We start from the raw sequence: 21,707 nt of genomic DNA, 5'->3' as shown, positions 1-21,707 counted from the left end.
TGTTGTTGTTGTTGTTGTTGTTGTTGTTGTTGCTGTTTTCTTTTTTATCCTATTTCTTTCATATAAAGCTTTATCATTTTTGTTATAGTCATTATTATTGTTTGTGCTGATATTAACTCTGGAAGCCTATATGGCACTCAAGTATTAGAATTATACAAATTTATGCCATTGTCATTGCTGCAATTTTATCATCAACTATTATTGTTGCATTAAATCGATGATGATGATGATGATGATGATGATATTTTATTTATAGCACATATATTTTGTTTATAGCACATACCATTCTGTAAATTTCAGTTTATACTAATAGCCATCTGAATATTATATTCATAGTACATATATATTCATCTGTATATTATGTTCATAGTACATATTTATCTGTATATTATGTTCATGGCACATATATATTCACCTGTATATTATATTCATAGTACATACACATCTGTAAATTACTGTTTATAGCAATAGCCATATATTTTGTTACATCCTTCTGTAAATTTCAGTTTCAATTATAGCCATCTGTATATTATGTTCATAGTACACACACATCTGTAAATCACTTCATATTACCATTTTATTTTACTTATTTAACTTATCTAAGTCTTGTAAAAACTGTATATCCTGCACTTGCTGCTATTGCACTCTGGTTTGACCTAAACTGCATTTCGTTGCCTTGTACTTGTACATGTGTAATGACAATAAAGTTGAATCTAATCTAATCTAATATTTAAGATGTTATTACTATCATGTCCTTTTCCAACTTGTATTTCCATAGCTTGAAACTATTTAATTATCGTTTGTATATCATGTTAATCATATTAAATTAATTTTAAAATAAAAGACATGCTGTATTTTATTTTATTACTGAATAGCAGTAGTGTGTGAGGAGTAAATGATGTAGTTGTGTTGATTCACTGCCCCCTACTGGACAATGAGGAGATTTTCTTTACTCTACATTCTGTAAGGACTGAAATTTATTGTGAATGTAACACGTCATTAGCTTGGGATAATATTATTGTTAAATGAAATGAAATGATCATTAATTGTTGTTTCTTTAGAACCGCACCCGTTTCCTGCAGCATATGCACTGTTTCATGTGTTATAATATTTCACCGGATTATGGGTGTGCTTTCAACAGTAATCAGTATGCATTGATATGCATATTGCATAGAGCTTTTAATACTGATATACACACCATTCTTACTTTCCTGGCGCATTAAAGGTTTTTAAAGAAAAAAATAAACTATAGTCAGCTTGACAATCAATAACACTTGAATAATGAACAATGAGATGAATCAAATGATGCAACTTTTGTGTTGAGCCTAACGTGTGATGTTAGAAATATTGTGTTACCTAAAGTGTTCTTTTTCTTTTGAACTAAATATGATTTGTGTTAGTGTGTGTGTTAGTGTGTGTGTGTGTGTAAAAGATGGATTATATTTATTTGCAATTAGCTTGAGCTTCATGTCCAGGGTTTCATGCTCATTTTGTTGATATAAAAACTGAATCTTAATGTATTTAAAGCGGTAATCATGTACAGTTTAGTTCGACTTTGAGGGAATAAGCCTTTATTAAACATTGTTTCTCGTGGTATTTAGTGGTCCTCAAATTTTCACAAGGTGTTTTCTTTTCTTGGAGCTCAAAACGTAGGATGAGTGATGTTTCCGACCCAGATGGGACTCGAACCCACAATCCCCAGCTCCGGAGGCTGATGCCTTATCCATTAGGCCACTGGGTCATCACGCTCCGCTGTGGGAAACAATGCCTTTTAAACACCACACTCACCAAACGTTCTTCTCGCTATTTAAGACGATTTCTAATGCAAAAAACACCCAAAAGTATCATTTCAGATTTCTTAACGAAACCAAAGCACAAAATGTTCACAACCGTTGTTTCGATCAGCATTTTACATATATTGTATTTGAATACTTAAAGTCTCGCGACAACACCCTGCTGTTTTTTTTGTTGTTTTTTTTTTTGCCGTCAAGACCAACCAATGGGCGTCTTCCTTCTAACAGACTGTCCAATCATTTTCAAGTGTCGACGTGCGTCAACCCACATATTTAACGACGTCACTGTCATCCAGAGCAAAGAAACCGGGCGTGAGAAAAGCCGCTGTCCGGAAACGTGTCGAATTGTTTTATAGACCATCTGAATGGTAAGATTTGCCCAGAAATCTGACTAATGTTGTTTTAATGTAAACAAACCGACTTATTACCACTTTGCTGAGTGTTCATGGTGTATTAGTTATAGTTTAGACACTTCTTGTAGGTTTATAGTCACATTACAGTGTTATAACATCTCAGTAACGTGAGTTCTTTTTTACAGGAGAAAATGTCCGGAGCCGCCGGTGACAGCGTCTCCCGTTTAAACCTGTTCAAACACAAAGGCAAGGATGCAAACGTAGGTCCGCTTTATTAGTCGTTATCACCTGTTTATATCCGAGCTGAATGTTGACAAGTTTCGTTTTCGTTTCCTCTCTCAGGAGTTGAGGAGAAGGAGACAGGAGGTCAGCGTGGAGCTCCGGAAAGCCAAGAAAGATGAGCAGATTTTAAAAAGGAGAAATGTGACCTGTGTGACGGAGTCAGAGGATCAGGATCCAAACCACAACTCACAGGTAACATCATGAAGCTGTGGGGATCAGGGATTGGTCATTAGGAAGATGTGGGGATCAGGGATTGGTCATTAGGAAGATGTGGGGATCAGGGATTGGTCATTAGGAAGATGTGGGGATCAGGGATTGGTCATTAGGAAGATGTGGGGATCAGGGATTGGTCATTAGGAAGATGTGGGGATCAGGGATTGGTCATTAGGAAGATGTGGGGATCAGGGATTGGTCATTAGGAAGATGTGGGGATCAGGGATTGGTCATTAGGAAGATGTGGGGATCAGGGATTGGTCATTAGGAAGATGTGGGGATCAGGGATTGGTCATTAGGAAGATGTGGGGATCAGGGATTGGTCATTAGGAAGCTGTGGGGATCAGGGATTGGTCATTAGGAAGATGTGGGGATCAGGGATTGGTCATTAGGAAGATGTGGGGATCAGGGATTGGTCATTAGGAAGCTGTGGGGATCAGGGATTGGTCATTAGGAAGATGTGGGGATCAGGGATTGGTCATTAGGAAGATGTGGGGATCAGGGATTGGTCATTAGGAAGATGTGGGGATCAGGGATTGGTCATTAGGAAGATGTGGGGATCAGGGATTGGTCATTAGGAAGATGTGGGGATCAGGGATTGGTCATTAGGAAGATGTGGGGATCAGGGATTGGTCATTAGGAAGATGTGGGGATCAGGGATTGGTCATTAGGAAGATGTGGGGATCAGGGATTGGTCATTAGGAAGCTGTGGGGATCAGGGATTGGTCATTAGGAAGATGTGGGGATCAGGGATTGGTCATTAGGAAGATGTGGGGATCAGGGATTGGTCATTAGGAAGATGTGGGGATCAGGGATTGGTCATTAGGAAGCTGTGGGGATCAGGGATTGGTCATTAGGAAGATGTGGGGATCAGGGATTGGTCATTAGGAAGATGTGGGGATCAGGGATTGGTCATTAGGAAGATGTGGGGATCAGGGATTGGTCATTAGGAAGCTGTGGGGATCAGGGATTGGTCATTAGGAAGATGTGGGGATCAGGGATTGGTCATTAGGAAGCTGTGGGGATCAGGGATTGGTCATTAGGAAGATGTGGGGATCAGGGATTGGTCATTAGGAAGATGTGGGGATCAGGGATTGGTCATTAGGAAGCTGTGGGGATCAGGGATTGGTCATTAGGAAGATGTGGGGATCAGGGATTGGTCATTAGGAAGATGTGGGGATCAGGGATTGGTCATTAGGAAGATGTGGGGATCAGGGATTGGTCATTATGAAGCTGTGGGGATCAGGGATTGGTTATTGGGAAACAGTGAGGATCAGTGATTGGTCATTGGGAAACTGTGCAGATCAGTGTGTGGTCATTGCAGAGTTAGGGGAAGTCATGGCCTAATGGTTAGAGAGTTTGACTCCTAACCCTAAGGTTGTGGGTTCGTGTCTCGGGCCACGACTGAGGTGCCCTTGAGCAAGTATCAGGCATCGACAAGGTTACCAAGACTTTTTAAGGCAAAGTAGCTAATCCCATATTTAAAAAGTCGAGATGATTCATTTGCATACAGACTTAATTTGAATACAGATTTTTAAGCATACATTTCATTTTCATGAGTTTTTGCATACCTTTGCAAGAGGAAAGTTTTTCTCAAGGCACCCAGAAAAATAGAGTTTAATAACTATTCAAAATAACAGATCATCGCTTATTTCTAAAGAAAGAATGATCTCTACAGTACACCTCTACGACCCTGATTGTCTCAATAATACTAATATTAATACTTCACTTTATGTAATTACACTGCATTTCATCTTCACCCTGTGCATTCTGTTAGATATTTTAAGCAATTATAATTGTATATAACTGTAAAAACTGATTAAACACTTCCAGGAGCACTTACTTTTTTTTTTTACACTCTGCAGTCGTTCCAGCATTGGACTGTGGAGGAGATCGTTAGTGGCGTAAACAGTCAGTCTCTGGATCATCAGTTACAGGCCACACAGGCAGCGAGGTAAGAGCCACTGAATCGGGGAGCTGCTTTAACACAGTTTCAGGTCACTTTCTTTGGTTGGTTGGTTTTGGTTTTGGTTTGTGCACATGAGCTCATGAACACAACCTTTTGTTTTAAAACTTCCTCTTGTCCGAGATGATTATCACATAGTTGCATGCCTTGGTGCGCATACAGCAGCTTTTACACTATTTCTCACGCTTGTCAAAACTCTTATCAGGTATTCTGCATTGTTAAATAAACTAATACTACAGCCGAGTTCTCTCTTATCTCCAGTTTCTATTCCTTTTTTGACCGCCACCACCATTCCTTCTTTTTTTGTACTGTATTATAAAAAGTCCTCTTCCGGCATGACTTACAGAAAAGTGTTTTGAAATATTTAAAGCTGTTATAACACAAGGCATTCTAACAAGGCAGGATTAAATATATGCAATTTCCATACTGTTTTACTCCAACAGGAAGTTGCTCTCCAGAGAAAAACACCCTCCTATCGACTCGATCGTGGAAGCAGGTCTGATCACTACATTAGTGAGCTTCCTCTCGCTCTCTCACTGTCCTCCCATCCAGTTTGAGGCCGCTTGGGCTCTCACCAACATCGCCTCTGGCACCTCAGACCAAACAATGGCCGTGGTGGAGGCAGAAGCCATTCCAGCCTTCATCGCCCTCATCTCCTCTCCTCATGCTCACATTAGCGAGCAAGCCATCTGGGCCCTCGGCAATATCGCCGGTGAGAAGACAAAGCAATAATCATTTCACAGACGCGCTTTATGATCGAGTCTAACTTTGTTTTCCTTTTAAGGTGATTGCACGACTTACAGGGACAAAGTCATCAATCATGGAGCCATTGAGCCCCTTCTAACACTGCTGTCTGTTCCCAACCTGTCTATGTTCACTGTAAGTACCTCAGTCTGCTGGTATATCAGTCTTTCTGTGCACAGTACTTACACTATGTGTACTACAAAATGGGATAGAACAGTGCTTAAGTATTGGACTTGGGATTTCTTCTCTTATTAATTAATTATTATTATACAAGATTTCCTCTCTTATTAATTATTAAAGCAAAGCTAAGCCTCTGAGCCTGTTAAACATGAGACTCTGCGATTATAATAGTTTTAAATCCCCGGTCATTACTGAACACTCTCTTTCTCGTTGGTTGTAGACGAGTTACCTGAGGAACGTGGCGTGGACTCTGTCGAATCTATGCCGGAATAAAAACCCAGCTCCTCCAGTGACTGCAGTGCAGCAGATGCTGCCGGCCCTGCAGCGCCTCCTCGAACACAACGACCCAGAGGTGCTGGCTGACACATGCTGGGCCGTGTCCTACCTCACTGACGGCCCGAACGAGCGCATCGAGGTGGTGCTGCAGGCTGGCTTTGTGCCTCAACTCGTACAGCTGCTTGCCTGCTCAGACATCACCATAATGGTGAGAAACTCAAGCTTCTTTCACACATGCAGTCAGACACCAGAATAGATGCCTGGGACTGAGGCCTCATGTAACTGGTACATTATTGCAAAATGTTAAGGTTACTGATGTAAAAAATATTAGCAAAGTGGAGGAAAAGGAGGAGAAACTGTCTAAAGCTTATGAAAAGGATAGCAGGAACAAATTAACAAGAAACTGAAATGATAATGTAAGCAGTTTATGAAAGGAGCATAATGAAGAAACATCATAAAAGCCTTTTTTAGAGTCTTGCTATCAATAGCTCTTGGTAGTTTGTTTTGTTTATGGTAATTGTACCTGTTTGACTTGATTTAATTATCTTTTTTTTTTTTTTTTTTTTAGAATGTGGTGTGAATAATTGTGGTTAAGGTTAAGAAAAGTGCTACACAAATAACGATAACCTGTAGATGGCATGTAGTACTACAAGCCTTTCATGCCGAGCCGAGAGTGACACGTCGTCATTCCACAAGCAGAATAAAAATGTAGATTATAAACACACAAACTGAGTCAGTGGAAACACCAAGGAGTATCGAAAGAACTGTAGACAAACTCAACCGAGTTCGTCTACAAATATAAGTATTATACATGTTATCCTTGTTGTAGCTTTCAAATGATTCAAGTTTTTAACTCGATTTGATGTCTGTTTGACTCTGACATCTTTTAAAAGTTTAATGATCGCAAAAAAATCTTGAAACGGCGTGACATAGAAAACTTAAATATTCATCAGTCATCAATCATTAGAGTCATCAGTTTCCCGGTGTGTAGTGAGTCAGAATCTTTAGCTGTGCCCCATGATATACTGATTCACTACCTAGGGCGTTGATCGAGACACACAACTCAGCCTGACAGCTGAACAACATTAATATGTTGAAGTATTAACACAATCACATTATTCATTTTATATAACTCTGGATTCATTACATGGATGCAACTGTGTGGGTTAATTTCAGACTCCGTCGCTGCGTGCAGTGGGGAACATCGTCACAGGAACGGACGAACAGACTCAGAGAGTTCTGAACGCCGGGGCGCTGGCTCTGTTCCCCAGTCTACTCCGCCACCCAAACAGCAACATCCAGAAGGAAGCGGCGTGGACGCTATCCAACATCACGGCCGGGAAAGAATCACAAATCCAGGAGGTTGTTGGTGCGGGTCTGGTGCCCATGCTGGTGGAGGTCCTACAGCAGGTCAGACACACTCACGAGCTCTAGTGTTGAAATAAAGACGCAAACATTGCCATGGCAAACTTTTCAGAAAAAATGACTGTGTTAATTGCTTTTTTTTTTTTCGACCAGATTATTGCAAGAAAAGAGAAATAGATTGTAGTGGACCACTCTGTTATAGGAAAGTGATCCATGATGGTGTGGTGTGAAACAGATACCACTCTGAAGTGGATTGATTTCTTATAATATTATGTCCCTGTGGGGTTTTATTGCTTTTATTTAGCAGCATTTTTTCAGTGATTAATAATAAATACATTATGCATTGTTGTTTTTTTAATTTATACTTATATTTAATGTTGCGGAATTTCTTTGGTTATAGTAACTATACAGTCATTTAAGTTTTTCATGAGTTTTAATTTATTTTTGATCTCTCTCTTGTGTTCTCAAATTTATTAAACCAAAAAAAACTTACAAATTGGAAACTTCGTTCAAAAGCCCTGATATAAATTAAATAACTATATCAGCACCTTCTGACTGATCAGATTTTATAATTATACAGGTTTAAATGTAGCAGCGATGTGTTGACTAACTGATGACGATGAGGTTTAAGGATGTTTCTTTCTTTTGTCACAGGGAGACTATAAGACCCAGAAAGAAGCTGTATGGGCCATCACTAATTACACCAGCGGGGGGACACTGAAGCAGGTCGCCTACTTGGTTCAGTCTGGAGTGATCGGCCCTCTCCTGAACCTCCTGTCAGCCAATGACAGCAAGACCATCTTAGTCATCCTTGATGCCATACAGAATCTCTTTCTGGTAAGCAGTCACATGGACATATTGGATCAAACTGGCTACATCCACGCAGAGCTTCTGTTCAATTCTAGACTGAACACTGACTGAAAGCACTACGGCTTGGCTTGTGACTGACACAGCAGGAAAGATCACGGGTACGAATCCTGATGATTATACAGAGAGAGAAACTAGCTGTGCTCTCAAGGAGACAAAGATGGCATACTGTCTCTGCTCCAGGAGCCGCAGAATGCATGCAGAATGGGGTGGATAGCAAGCAACCGCGATGTAGTATGAGCAACAGTTTGAAAAGATGCACTTGGCCATCTCAGAGGAAGCATGTGATTGATGGCTAATGGAAGGGAATCAGAATCAGAATCAGATTTATTGGCCAAGTGTGCTGACACACACACGGAATTTGGTTCCAGCTGTTTGTGGCTTGCAAAAGTACAGACATAAATAACACTATACTACACAAACTATACAGTACAAGACAATGCAGACGATAAGATACAATATAGACAGAATGAGTATTAAATTTGAATACAGAATATGACTGATCAGTTATGTACATAAAGTGTGGGAGTGCAAATAACAATATTTTGCAATATTATGCTTTTTGTACAATATATAGCAGCAGTAGTGTGTGTAATATTAATATATATATATGTATATATATATATATATATATATATATATACACACACATACAGATGGTTTGATGACTGACAGTCCTGATAATGCAGTACTTATAGATATGAAGCAGTGAATATAATTATGGTGAGTTGTTGATCAGGGTGATTGCCTGGGGAAAGAAACTGTTCCTGTGTCTTGATTTTTCCTCCCTGGTTTCTGGTCCTTGTGTCGTTCAAGTCCTGGGGAGTGGGCAGGGGGGCAGCAATTATTTTTTCCGCTGTTTTTTTTACTGTGCGTTGCAGTCTGTTCCTGTCCTGCTCCAAACCAGATGGTGATGGATGTGCACAGGACAGATTCAATGACTGCAGTGTAGAACAGCATCAACAGCTCCTGTGGCAGACCATACTTCCTTGGTGACCTTGGTTGGCATAGAAAGTACATACTCTGCTGGGCCTTTTTGATGATGGAGTTTATGTTGCACTCCCACTTCAGGTCTTGGGAAATGGTAGTGCCCAGAAACTTGAAGGACTCCACAGATGACAGAGTTGTTGGATATTGTGAGGGGGAGTAGTGTTGAGGGGTCTTTCCTAAAGTCCACTATCATCTCCACAGTTTTGAGGGTGTTTAGCTCTAGACTGTTCTGACTGCACCATAGCACCCAGCCGTTCCACCTCCTGCTGTTCCATCTCCTGCAAACGAATTGGCTAGGACTTAAAAAAAAAAACACTATGTAATATGGGCAAATCTCACCTTTTTTAATGGTGGAAATTTCTGCTACCTAAAACATACCTAAAAAAACTAGGCCTCATTTAACACTCTTAATCCAAACAAATTTATTCCTAAATCATTTTCAGTTGCATTTACACAAGAAATATGTTGTATTCATTAATAAAAGCCAGTTTGTTACAAAAATCTTCAAGCTCTAGGGTTTGTAACTTTACAGCTGAGAGTCATTCATGTGATCCTTAACTAAACGGGCTCCAGTCGATGTCGATTATTGGGAATTTATATAGGGATTACGTTGTCAGGTGTGAGGGATCTGCGGCTCTGTCAGTAACATATTCTGCTGTGCTGACCTGCAGGCTGCAGATAAAATGAACGAGACGGAGAAGCTGTGTCTGATGATCGAGGAATGCGGAGGACTGGACAGCATTGAGGCACTCCAGACCCACGAGAACGAAATGGTCTACAAAGCTGCACTCAAAATCATAGAGAAATACTTCTCTGGGGAAGTAAGTGTAAATAGGTGTATATACACATATTTGTGCGAATATTTTATTTTTTGTTGAAGGGCGTATGTGTTACATTAAAAAAACAATGAGTACGCTTGCACCATTATGATAGGATGGCCTTCAGAACAATTAATGACTGTGATTGGTTAATAATTGGTTAATAATCAGAATAAGAAGAGTCACACTATTGATAATCTGATTCTGATTTTATTTATTTTTTTCTTTCAGGAAGAAGAGGATGAATCCATCGCTCCTGAAGCAACCACTGATGGCTTTTCCTTCCAGATTACCGAGAACCAAAGCACTTTTAATTTCTAAAACACTCCTCCACCAACCACTACTCCATTTTATATATGTACATGCATACATGTGAGGATTTTTTTATTTAGTTATGTATATAAAGGCTCTTTTTTTATTATTTTTACTATTAGCCTTGTAAATAAATTTTTAACCTGTAAGATATTCTGTGGTTCGATTTTGACTTTCGCTGGACGAAGGTGACACAGAGGATCACCTCCCAAAAAACATGTTGGTCAGTTGATTGGAACTGCTAAAATATTCACACTCGTTTAGGGTGTATTTCTACCAGTTCATTACCAGTTTCACTACGGTCCTGCCAAAGAAAAAGTAGTTACAGGAGACAAATAAATAAAGGAGCATAGATTTAATGAATCGTACACTCCAAACTCGATACGTCCCTCCAGGGACATGAGGAGCCTGGAGCATGTCCCAAAGGACTTGAGCATCATGTCAGGGATAAAGCACACCACTGCACAGGGAGCCAAACCATCGCCCACACAAACTCCTTTTGTTAAATGTAATTCATTTGTTTATTTACTTATTTACAAAATCAGCATATAAAGTTGTTGGCTGCAGTTGTAATTGTAGCAGCATGATCTTGCTTGCTTTCTGTCTAAATTAAATTCTGACTACATTTAACACCATATGTCGACGCTGTTCCTCAGTTTGGCCGCGCGATGTCGCTGTCGGTCATTTATTCCTACAGAAACGGGGCGTATCCTAAATGTCTCAGTACTTCCTACATGCGCTTGTTTTAGTGCACAGAATAACAGCGTTCGGCTTCATAGGTAGTGCCCTCGATGTCTATTTGGAACACCGCCCCGGGTTAAATAGCTTTTGGCTGCCCACAACTCCGAACGAAAATAAACGGGTTTGTCCGAGTACAGCGGTGATTTAGCCATGGAGCGGGTTTAAGTAACACTTCCACAAGGTTTAGCGTTTCCAGGCTGGGCTTATTATGTTTATTTTTGAACTGCACGTACATGTTAAGATGTGAGACGTGGATATTTTTTTGCTGGAAAAAAAAACAAAATGCTGGAAAGTTTGATTTGAATGTGTTATAAAACCCACCCGTAGACCGTGATGCGGCGTCTACAGCGGATTCACTCGCTGTTATTGGGCTGTAAACGTTGAGAAAAAAAAACAACACGTTTTTAGGAAAAGTTCTCTCGTTTTTTTTTGTAATCAGGTAAATAATTGAGCAGAAAATAGCTTGGAAGAAACGTCAAGCTGGAATATAAAGGGAATGTCTAGTCAAGGGACGAGGAGAAACGGTCCAGTGAAACTGAGGCTCACAGGTAAGTTTATCAAACTTATTTTCACCTTTTACACCGTTCATGTGTTCATTTCTGCTGATATGAGACGTTTGTTTACATACTTTCTCTTACATGTTGATAGAGTTACGTGCTGAAACGTGATTAAATGACACTTTTAAACAACTTTTTAAACATTTACGTTACTTTTTAAACCTCCGAGAAGTGAGCTTGCTTTCACTTTTAGCTGCTAAAGAATCATTTTTGTCTGACGTGTTCATGCTAAATCCGAGATAAACATTACATCATTGTACTCAGTTTAGCTGTTTTAGTGTTGTTACGGTGTGTGACGTGGTATCTAGGGGCGTGGCCACAACGCACGAGCGGCACTTTGAGGTGCCACCCTGAAATAAATCCTGCCACTGTAATTGCCCGGTCACTGCTTTATTACTGGTCTGCTTTTAGTATGGACTTAACGAAGCATGTATAACTCGTTATTGTTGTGTTGCAGACCAATGGATCTGTAGATCAAGTATCATAGTAAAACAGTGGACACCTGAACATCACACCTGTATGGGTTTCTTCACTAAATTGTCCCTTTGTATATAATGGAAGTTATATTTCAGTTTCACTGGACCTTAAAAGGCTCAGAGACGTTCCAACATGACCGTGATCCTGTGCACAAAGTGAGGTTAATAAAGCAAGGTTTACCAAGGTTAAAGTGGAAGAATTCAAGTGACTTGCTTGGAGCCCTGATCTCCTCCTCACTGAACAGCTTTGGTGTGAATCTGAATGCTGAGCGCAACCCAGAACCCCTCATCTGACCTCACTAATGCTTTTCCAACACTAATTCCTGATTTTTTTTAAGTCAATTCCTACGCTCCAGGCTAAAGACAGTTTGCAGCGTCTTTTAAAAAAGCTGGTCATGCAACATCAGGGGAACCAAAGGAAGATTAACTTTGTAATGAGATGTTTAAAATGGTTAATGTGTTCTCAAACTTTAGGCTGTGTAGTTGTGTGTGTTCTTGCCGTTCTTTGCTACTCCAGGCCTAAACTGTTTAGACTCCGGCATCTGTGCTTCTCAAAACAGTTTTGTAGCAGAGCTTAGCATTATGATAATGATAGATGAGTGGTGCAGTGGGGAGCTTTGTCCTCTCACAGCTTCAGGGTCCTGGCTTTGATATCCTGAGCTTGTGCATCTGTCCATGTGGCATTTCTCCTATCCATGTGTGTTCTCCCCGTGTCTGTATGGGGCTTCCATGTTCTCTAGCGTCCAACCAAGTTTCAAAAACATGCTGGTGTGTGGATCACTCTGCTCTAAATCAGCGCCTGGTCATAATAAGCGAACTGAATCTTTGTGTTTGTGATGGACTGGTGTCTCACCCAAGCTGGCTTCACTCGTCACATCCAGCGTTTCTGTGATAGACTACAGACCCACTGCAACTATGACCACTCTGTCATCTTCTATCCTCTTAAGTAGTTTCATTGTGTGTTTGTTGTGTTTTGTTTAGTTTTTTGGCAGATGCTTTAATCCGAAATGATTTAGGAGAATCAGTCGCGAGTCTAGAGTTTTGTATTAAGGCCAAACAATTAGTCTGTTAGTTGTCACTGCTGCAGTTTTAAACTTAAAACCGTCTGGTCACTCGGCACTGAGTTACCACTTGAGGCATTAACATTTATCTTCTACATCTGATCATTCTATTTGTTGCATATGTATTATTTGTCTATCAGTCATGCATCATGTTCTGCTCCATTGCAACTGAGTTAATAAGAAATGAGGTAAGAGATAACAGTATAAAACAGCAGAGCGGCTGTCAGGTCTCCTTTACACCCTTCTCTGTCTGTTCCCATTTGCGTGGGTCGATCTCCTGACACAAACACTAATGAATCATTAACTATAAATGTGTGTGTTTCTGAATCAGCCTGCTGCTAAATTCAGGGCTGCTGAAGTCTTCTTTAATGAGAAAAGAAAACTACAGGTCAAGTATTTGGTTTTTTTCCATCACCTTTTCCGCCACCATCTACCATTTTTTTTAAACATTTTGAACAGAAACTATTTAACAGCGTTCTACTTTTTGAAAGCTCTGAAATGCATTCAAGTTCAACCGTTTCTTTTTCCTTCCTTAAAACGGCCAAGGTATGCTGATTCATCAGGCCAAATTTATTGCTTGGTTTTGCTCGGGTATTAAAAGTAGCACCAGCTGATTAGAGCACAGTGTATCAGAGAGTGTTATAGGAAGCATTTTCCTCTGACTGATCGTATCTAAGGTTATTAGGTTATTTTCTGTCTCGTCTGTCTGGCCAGCCATCTATTTATACCTCTGCCTGTCTGCATTTCTGCCTGTCTATTACCTGTAATGTCAATGTTTATCTGTTTCAATACCTATATCTGTAATGTCCGTGATCTGTCCAGTTGTTTCTATCTGACACATGTCTGACTTTCTGTATGTGTCGACTCTTATAAATGAAAAAAGAACAGGTTCATACATCCCTTCGTAATCTAGAGCCCTCAATCCACAATCATCTGTCTATAGCGTCTGTCCGTCTGACAAATGTCTTTCTCTCTGTTTGTCATAACAATGCACTGACACATGAATAAGCATCTCTCTCTTTCAGTCCAAAGCTATATGTGTGTTAGCACGGAAGTGTTAGCATGTCTCACTTGTCCTGCTTCCTCAAGGATCAGTAACCTTCTCTCGCACTGTGCTGCTGAAAAGCTTCTCTATGCCAAGTATCAATAGAGTGTGTCTGTGTGTGTGTGGGTGTTTGTGTGTACTGATCAGGGTTTGTTGGTAGAGCTGGCAGGCTTTACTCCCACTCCCACACAACACTCTCAAAGTCCAAAATCTTCCCTCACCTTTTACCCACATGTCCAGATTTCAGTTCGTCAAAAACACCTGCTTTATATACAACATACTATATAATACATTAAACATTTTAGCTTAGCACATATAATGGCTTAACACAGGTTTTGCTGTCAGTGTTTATTTTTACCACTTCATTAGGTGGCCATATCATTTTTTTTTTTCTTTTTTTGATCATTTTCTTTAATGATGTTGACATTCAGTGTTTTCAGTTGAAGTCTGATTAACATTTTAGTTATTACATTTATCGAATATGCCTCATTATGAGAGAAAAATGAATTCATGTTAAAAATATTAGTAATTGTTTTTAAAAAAAAAAAAAAAAAAACATAAGAAATAGGCTTTCTAGAATTTCTAGAAAAAAATCTAAATTTAAATAGATAATTTGACTCATTTAAATCTTTTAAATATTTATTAGGTTTATTATTTACAGCATATGCTCTGCATTTTCATACTTATGCTTTCATGCATTTTCTCATCTGCTGTATCACGTTCTTGCACATTTTCCCCATTGCTTCCTGAATTTTTTTGACTCCTTTTGTAAAGTATATATTTTTAGATTTACAGATGAACTGCAGACCTTTTCTCTTGTCCTGTAAACTTGTTTTATATTAGCCACTGATTATGAGAAATCTGTGATAAGATCAGGATTCAATGCAGTCCAGCAATCGTCTTTCCACTGAAAACTTGGCACAAAACCATGGCAGACTAAACGGATTGGAACCTTCAGAGATCCTGAACGCTGTATACAGAAGAGTGTACATTAGATATCGGATAGAGCACGAGTGCCCGAGGTGTGATTATTTTATACACTAGCTAGTTTTAAAGCACAGACGCTCAGCTAGCTGCCGATTTCCTTATCGTCATCATATTCTGCCACCTGTACATTTGAAGGAAGTGGAAAATCTCAGCACTAAGTTCTGTGTTCTCAGAAATGACCCGATTTCCTGCACTTTTTGTTTTATCATGTTTCCTCACTGTCTCTAGGCAAATTCACTTCCTGAGTGAAACAGAAGGCTATTTGCCTGAAAAAGCTCTGCTTAGTTCCACTAGCTGCTTGAGGTCTTGTACACGTTATTCCTCGATGTAATATTTAATCCCAGCAGGACCGTGACCTCAGTGTGTTCATGCATGTACACACATACACTCACAAAAGTCTCTCATTCAGTTTTCTCCACGTGTCCTACGTCTCGCTTCCTTTCTCTGTATTATTTTATACATTTGTGCACATAAAAATTGTGCATTCAACAAAGTGATGGTAAAAGAAAACACAACTTTTACAAGAGACTGTCTGAGATTATCTAAATTTATCCAAAGCGGAAAGTATAAACAGAACATGTATTAATATGAGTAGTAATTCTTCAACAAATAGAACATTTGTTGCCTTTTTTTTTCTGGTTTCTGGTGGAAATGTTTTTGTATTAAATTGGGAATGTTTGCATTTGGATCACAGGAAAAAAAAAACTTGGATAAAAGGAAAAATGATTGTCAGAAGATCGTGATTTTGGATCCTGATGCCGCAGACTTCCTGGAGCTAAGGGAGTGTGTTCTCTTATGCACCGCCTCTCCTGTCAATCACAGTGACGCTAACCAATTATGTGTGTCTGTGAGCCCATGGGTGTGGAAGAGGGCAGATTGTGTTTCCCTCCGAGTGCGTTACACTGCCCTATGATCTGCTTGTCTGTCTTTGTCTCAGATGATCCATTGTTGTATTGGCAACAACCTGAGAGGAAAACAATGATACATATAACAAACATAATCTTACAACGAAAACAAAAAAAAAAACATCTAGAAATTGTGTTTTAGAAAACATCTAGAAGTAAATATTTTTGCCTTGAGTCACAGATGTTTTCTATCTGCAAACACATCTCATTTCCTAATTACATTCTCGTTCAGATAAACAGACACGGCGTACAAGTTAATAAATGCTTTCTGGAGTTAAATCCTCTATAGAAATCAAAAATTTCACTAAACCTCTCTTCACACACACAAGCTTTAAGGTGTTCGAGTTGCCAGTTCCTCGGGAAGCCGGGAAGCTCTGCTCAGCCTCATTTCAAAGCCTTGGCCCTGACTACTGAAAAGAAAAATATTTCCATTTGACTGAGGTGTAAAAATTGGCCCGTGGATAAAGATGGTATAAAGAGTGACGTAAGGTCCTCTTTGGAATAAATGATGCCTGAGCGAGCGTCTGTTCCAGTCTCTCCATGACTGCATGCACTTGTCTGGTGTGATTTTGATGATGTCATGGTATTGCTCCTGTGCAGAACAGAACAGGGATGACGGGAATACAACGATGACTTTTTCATTGACTTTTTGAGGAATTGGCTTCGAATAAGTAAATATTTAAGCAATAACATGAGCTTCTCTGTGCTGACGTTCAGATTTGAATGTCGGCTTTTTATTTTTTTTGCCTTTTTTTTTAACCAGCATGTCTTGTGTTCCGTTCTCATTACTCATCTCTCTTTCTCATTAAGTGACTTCTGTACACAAAGGTGTCTGTTTGGTTTACAAAAATAAACCATAAGCTTGTTATGCACACATGGTTACTGTATAACCTGTTTGTGTTTTTTTTTTTTTATTATTTCTGTTTTTTTTTTCTGGTCATTTTTAAAATATTCTATTTATTGTGTATGTTTTAGATTTTATTAATTTGTTTTTGTGATTATTATTATTATTATTATTATTATTATTATTATTATTATTATTTAAAATGGACTAAAAATATTTCTCTACAATTTCTTTGCTAATAAATAAGTAAATTAAGAGAGAGATTTTTTTCCTCCCAAAGTTGTTTCATATCTCAAACTTGTGTGATTGTGATCTCAATCCCTGTCTAACACACTGTTCTCTATAAAAGTGGACCATAAAACATTCAAACTGAAACGTTACACGAGATATTTTAGAAAACCGATTATGTACAAGTGGTGTTACTAGCACCTAGGCGAGTGAGCACCGATTTACACTCACGTACAATGTTTAAACATTAAGATTAATGAAAGAATTTTGGAAATATCCTTTTGGCACATGAGCCCATCCCCGTGAAAGTCTAGTACTGTATTATTTAATCTGAGGAAAAAGCTGTGAGTAAACACACATCACGTGGACGCCTCACTTATTATTAAATAAGACTTCATACTCGTTTTTCTTTGAACTGTACCCAAGTATGCACAGAAGCCTGCACAGTCCCCCCCCCCCCTTTTTTTTTTTACCTTTGACCTTTGTCCCCATCATCTGCACCGGAAGCTTCTCAGACGGCAGCATGGCTGCAGCTCGTCTCCTCACAGACATATGATCACGTATCACACTTCCTGTCTCACCACAACCACTGGAAACCGGCGGAACACACACATACACACACACATTTGTCTGCTTCTTAGAAACTTTGAGCAGACACTGAAATTTGGCACGTTGTGCTTTACCCATTGCCCCACTGCTGTGCAGTTGACCTTTTGCACGTTCTGTAAAATCACGTCTGTACACAGACTGCTTTCTGTTGTCTGAGTCTGCACCATGTCGTATGTGTCTGCTTGTGTGTGTGTCTGCTTGTGTGTGTGCATGTTTGTGGTTTGTGTGTTGAGATTTGTCTTTCGTATTGCACACTGTGTTGTACCTAGGGATGAGCAATATGGAAAGAACATATCACAATATTTGAAGACGGTTTCACACAATACGCAATTTGTTTTTTGGCACTTCTTTTTCCTTAAGGGTTGGTAACAAGTTAGGAAATATGCTCGACAACCCACACAAAGAAGGTGACAATAATAATAATAATAAAAAAAGAGTGGGTCAAAAAGCAAGAAGAAAACATCTGAGTTGTAAGAAAAATCTGAGCACATTCCAGGAATACTGGACCTGTGGTGGGAATCCACCGTGGAATGGGATGCTAATCCATTGTAAGGCATCACGCACGCACACACACACACACACACACACAGAGTGTTTTATTTCAGGTTCAATCTGTAGAGCTGTTACTTTGGAGCTGGCTATACTGCTTTTATGAAGTCTGGAGCAGAAATAAATGAAACCCTTGTTAAACATCTGCTTATTTATTTGTAAAGCATCTGTCTACTTTGCAGAATTATAGGAAAACCGCTTTCTACACCGATTTTCTTGCTGTTGCTTCACTATCATAAACCTGGCAATAGTGACAATCTCAAGTCCGTTTTCCTTTAGCCAAGCGTACAGGAAGCGACAAATTCTAGACAGGAATTTAGGCCTGGTGGGATTGTGCTTAGGTTTAGGCTACACATTCTTGAACTCACAGTGGAACACAAAAATAAAGTTATTAACCACTTTTTAAAACACCATCTTCTCTCTGGAACAGTTCTTTCAACTTTTTTGTTGTTGTTGTTGTTGTTGTTTCCTGTAACTCTTCTAATCGCTGCTTGCAAGAATGAGATCCTCAGAGAATCTTACATTTCCGGCATTTGGCAGACCATCATATCCAGAGCAACGTACAACAGTGCTTTAAAGTCTCTGCAATAAATATATTAACACTGGTTTACCAGGTTACAGACTTAGAATACCATCAACCTAAAACTCTGTTCAGGGACTGACTGACTTACTTACTTACTTACTTACATACAATAAACAGGGAAAAGGTGCTAGATCAAGTGTTTCAGAAGGAGGAAGGTCTTCACTTGTCGTTTGAAGATAGCCAGTGACTCATATGTTTGGACATCTAGGGGAAGTTCGTTCCACCACCTCGGTGCCAGAACAGAAAAGAGTCTTCCTGTAGACCTGTGTGTTACTCTGAGAGATGGTGGACAGTCGAGCAGCAGTGGGACAGTGGAAGCTCTGAGGAAGCGAGGTGTAGTGCAAGGAGTGATAAGAGCTTTGAGGTAAATGGGAGCAGCTCCATTTTTGGCTTTGTAGGCAAGCATCAGTGATTTGGATCTGATGCCTGCAGCTACTAGAAGCCAGTGGAGGATTATGGGTCATGTGCAGAGGACAAATATCGTTCAAAGGTAGACCTGACCTGAGAGCTGCAGTAGTCCAGTCTTCAAATGACAGGAGACTGAATAAGCACCCGAGCAGCCTGTGTGGACAAAAATGTCAGAATCCTTCTGATGTTGTGGAGAAGAAACCGACATGAGCGTGTCACATTAGCAACATGCGAAGAAAAGGACAGTTGATTATCTGTAGTTACCCAAAGGTTGTGAGCTGTGACCGAAGGGGAGATCAGATGATTGTGCAGGGATATTGCAAGACATAAACACAAGTACAAGTGCATCTCTTCACTGTAAAATGTTTGAGAGTTTTTTCAAAGTGGTTGCAAAGTGAACAGAACACTCTTAGTCTGCAGGATTTCTTATAATTCTTACCCTGTGAGACACTGACATCCCAGCTATAAGATGAATAAATGATTGTTTAATGCTTATCGAGCAGCTCCTCTATGTCCAGTTATGTTCACACGCATGTATACATGCACTCAGTAACCTGAAATCCAGGCAACATTATCAGATCATTTGAAAGAGGCCTTTGTAATGTGCTGTGTACACTGAATACCATGTGAATAATGTGGTAACTGCTGAGAAGTATGGGGAGGGATTAGGGGTATAAAACAAACGCCACTATCTGTACCCATCTAGTATCCATCTGTAACAGTGGACACATTTAAATGATTTAGGAAGTGATGTTGTCCAGTATGGTACAAAGTGGTATCATGCAATTATCAGCAATTTTTTAAACAATATTAAGCTTACAGTCAAACTGAAAACCTGGTCGTGATGGAGCCAGAAGACAGAGCATGTCTCAGGAACACCGAGATCGAGGAGGGGAAACACGCTGAACTGAGTTACCAGTCCATCACAGGATAACACACTCACATTCACACACTCTTTATCACTAGTGCGCCTACTGTTGTGTTTTTGGAAGATGGGAGGAAACTTAAGAACCCGGAGGAAGCTCAGATGGACGTTGGGAGAGCATGCCAAATTCCACACAGGACGTAACCTGAGCTCAGGCTTGACCCAGAGACCCCGGAGCAGCAATATTACCCACCTCAGTGCAGACCTACTGCTGAAGCAAATTCCACACACTAAGCATGATTGACTATATATCTACACGTGTATATTCTTTTCTTTTCTTTTCTTTTAAATAAAGCATTCCTTCTGAAAATTTTATACCCTGCACCCTAACTGAAAAAAAAAAAAGCATCTACAGCCTTAACTGTTCAATCTCACACACGTTCCCATATTTTGGCTGTGTTTAAAAGTGGCTTGTTTCACAGACATACGTGGATTTGGGTGTTCATCTTGCCACGGTGTGAATAAGCAATGCACTATTTTCAGACTATGTTTATTCAGACAACCAGCAGTCAGAAAGCTCGGCGCTGAGCCTTTAAAACTCGTCCCAAAGTGCTGAATAAGAGCCTTATAGTCTGGCTGACATGCCGTAAACCTTTTAAACCTCTTAAACCCATTACAGCTGAATGCTTAGAGCAGGAATCAAGGACTGATGACTCGGAGCAATTCAAGAGGACACAGTGCCGTCTGTGCCGTCTGACTGTTCCTGCGGAGTCTCGCACACATGCTTTCCGTGCGTGTGTTCGGCTGCGACCTGACCGCTCTCAACAGGAGGTCTGTTGGTTTAATGTGTCCTGGTAATCGGAGCTTCATGAGCTCCTCAGGCTGCGGGGGAAAAAAATCATGTTGGAGTCAAGAGAGTTTTGGAAAGAGAAAGAAGTGACAGAGTGGGTGACCGAGAGAGAAAGAGAAACTTTCCGACAGCAGGGTAGATATGATGGGCTGTGGTTGTGTAAGGAATAAAAACACTATTGGGCGTGCTGGAAGTGGAAAATAATCAACTGTGGGATGGTGTTATGTGGCCCACCGTGAAGCTGAGTTACTGTTACTGTTTGCTGAAAACAGCACATCATTAAAGTATTCCTTTAATACCTCAGCAATCTCAAGTCAAAAATCTGTGAAACAAGTTATCACTTATGTTAGAGCAGCTATAAACCGCTGTTCTGTAGCCATCCATTTATTTTTGTCTCTCTCGAATAGAATAGAATGGAAAAATTTAATTTCTCTCTCCTGAAGACTGTCACATGATGGATAGCCTACCAATTATATATAGCTTCATTCATTCATTCATTCATCTTCTACCGCTTATCCGAACTACCTCGGGTCATGGGGAGCCTGTGCCTATCTCAGGCGTCACTGGGCATCAAGGCAGGATACACCCTGGACGGAGTGCCAACCCATCGCAGGGCTATATATATAGCTTCAATAAATGTAAAATGAAGACTTTTTTCGAAGGATTTATTTTGATGAGCAGTAAATTAATAGTACTTGAGAACTAGAACACGGCTACTTTTAGCACCTATGGTTATTATGCTGGACGTAATTTTGTAATTTTTCTGTAAGTTTTTCAGCATCCAAATGCTTTCGATTGCCAAATCCAGTGGAGAAAGGATTCTTTAGGTTGGAGTTTAAA

The 21,707-nt window shown here is 39.8% G+C and overlaps 2 protein-coding genes, 1 long non-coding RNA gene and 1 other non-coding gene across 4 annotated transcripts in view; 2 read left to right on the top strand and 2 right to left on the bottom strand.

The window, feature by feature from the left end:
• Nucleotides 1–1,612: 1,612 nt before the first annotated feature.
• Nucleotides 1,613–4,643, bottom strand: LOC132844842 (uncharacterized). Its single transcript, XR_009648369.1, has 2 exons — nucleotides 4,485–4,643; nucleotides 1,613–1,752 (listed from the first exon to the last, which is right to left on the bottom strand). It is a non-coding gene; the product is annotated as an uncharacterized LOC132844842 (long non-coding RNA).
• trnar-ccg (transfer RNA arginine (anticodon CCG)) lies at nucleotides 1,669–1,741 on the bottom strand. Its single transcript has one exon. It is a non-coding gene; the product is annotated as a tRNA-Arg (tRNA).
• LOC132844841 (importin subunit alpha-1-like) lies at nucleotides 2,074–10,312 on the top strand. Its single transcript, XM_060868672.1, has 11 exons — nucleotides 2,074–2,161; nucleotides 2,332–2,406; nucleotides 2,489–2,620; nucleotides 4,507–4,595; nucleotides 5,051–5,319; nucleotides 5,392–5,486; nucleotides 5,752–6,015; nucleotides 6,984–7,217; nucleotides 7,827–8,009; nucleotides 9,701–9,850; nucleotides 10,079–10,312. The coding sequence occupies exons 1-11, from the start codon at nucleotides 2,159–2,161 to the stop codon at nucleotides 10,166–10,168; spliced, it is 1,584 nt and encodes a 527-aa protein (XP_060724655.1). The 5' UTR covers nucleotides 2,074–2,158; the 3' UTR covers nucleotides 10,169–10,312.
• A 686-nt stretch (nucleotides 10,313–10,998) lies between these two features.
• The window catches only part of LOC132844840 (E3 ubiquitin-protein ligase SMURF2-like), a 58,326-nt gene continuing 47,617 nt past the window's right edge, over nucleotides 10,999–21,707 (top strand). Inside the window, exon 1 of the mRNA XM_060868671.1 lies at nucleotides 10,999–11,448. Within this exon, the coding sequence (XP_060724654.1) occupies nucleotides 11,397–11,448 (52 nt within the window). The 5' untranslated portion in view covers nucleotides 10,999–11,396. The remainder of the gene's footprint in view (nucleotides 11,449–21,707) is intronic.

The sequence above is a fragment of the Tachysurus vachellii genome, chromosome 4, assembly GCF_030014155.1.
Source record: "Tachysurus vachellii isolate PV-2020 chromosome 4, HZAU_Pvac_v1, whole genome shotgun sequence".
NCBI lineage: Eukaryota > Metazoa > Chordata > Actinopteri > Siluriformes > Bagridae > Tachysurus > Tachysurus vachellii.
This window is presented reverse-complemented; position numbering and strand designations above follow the sequence as displayed.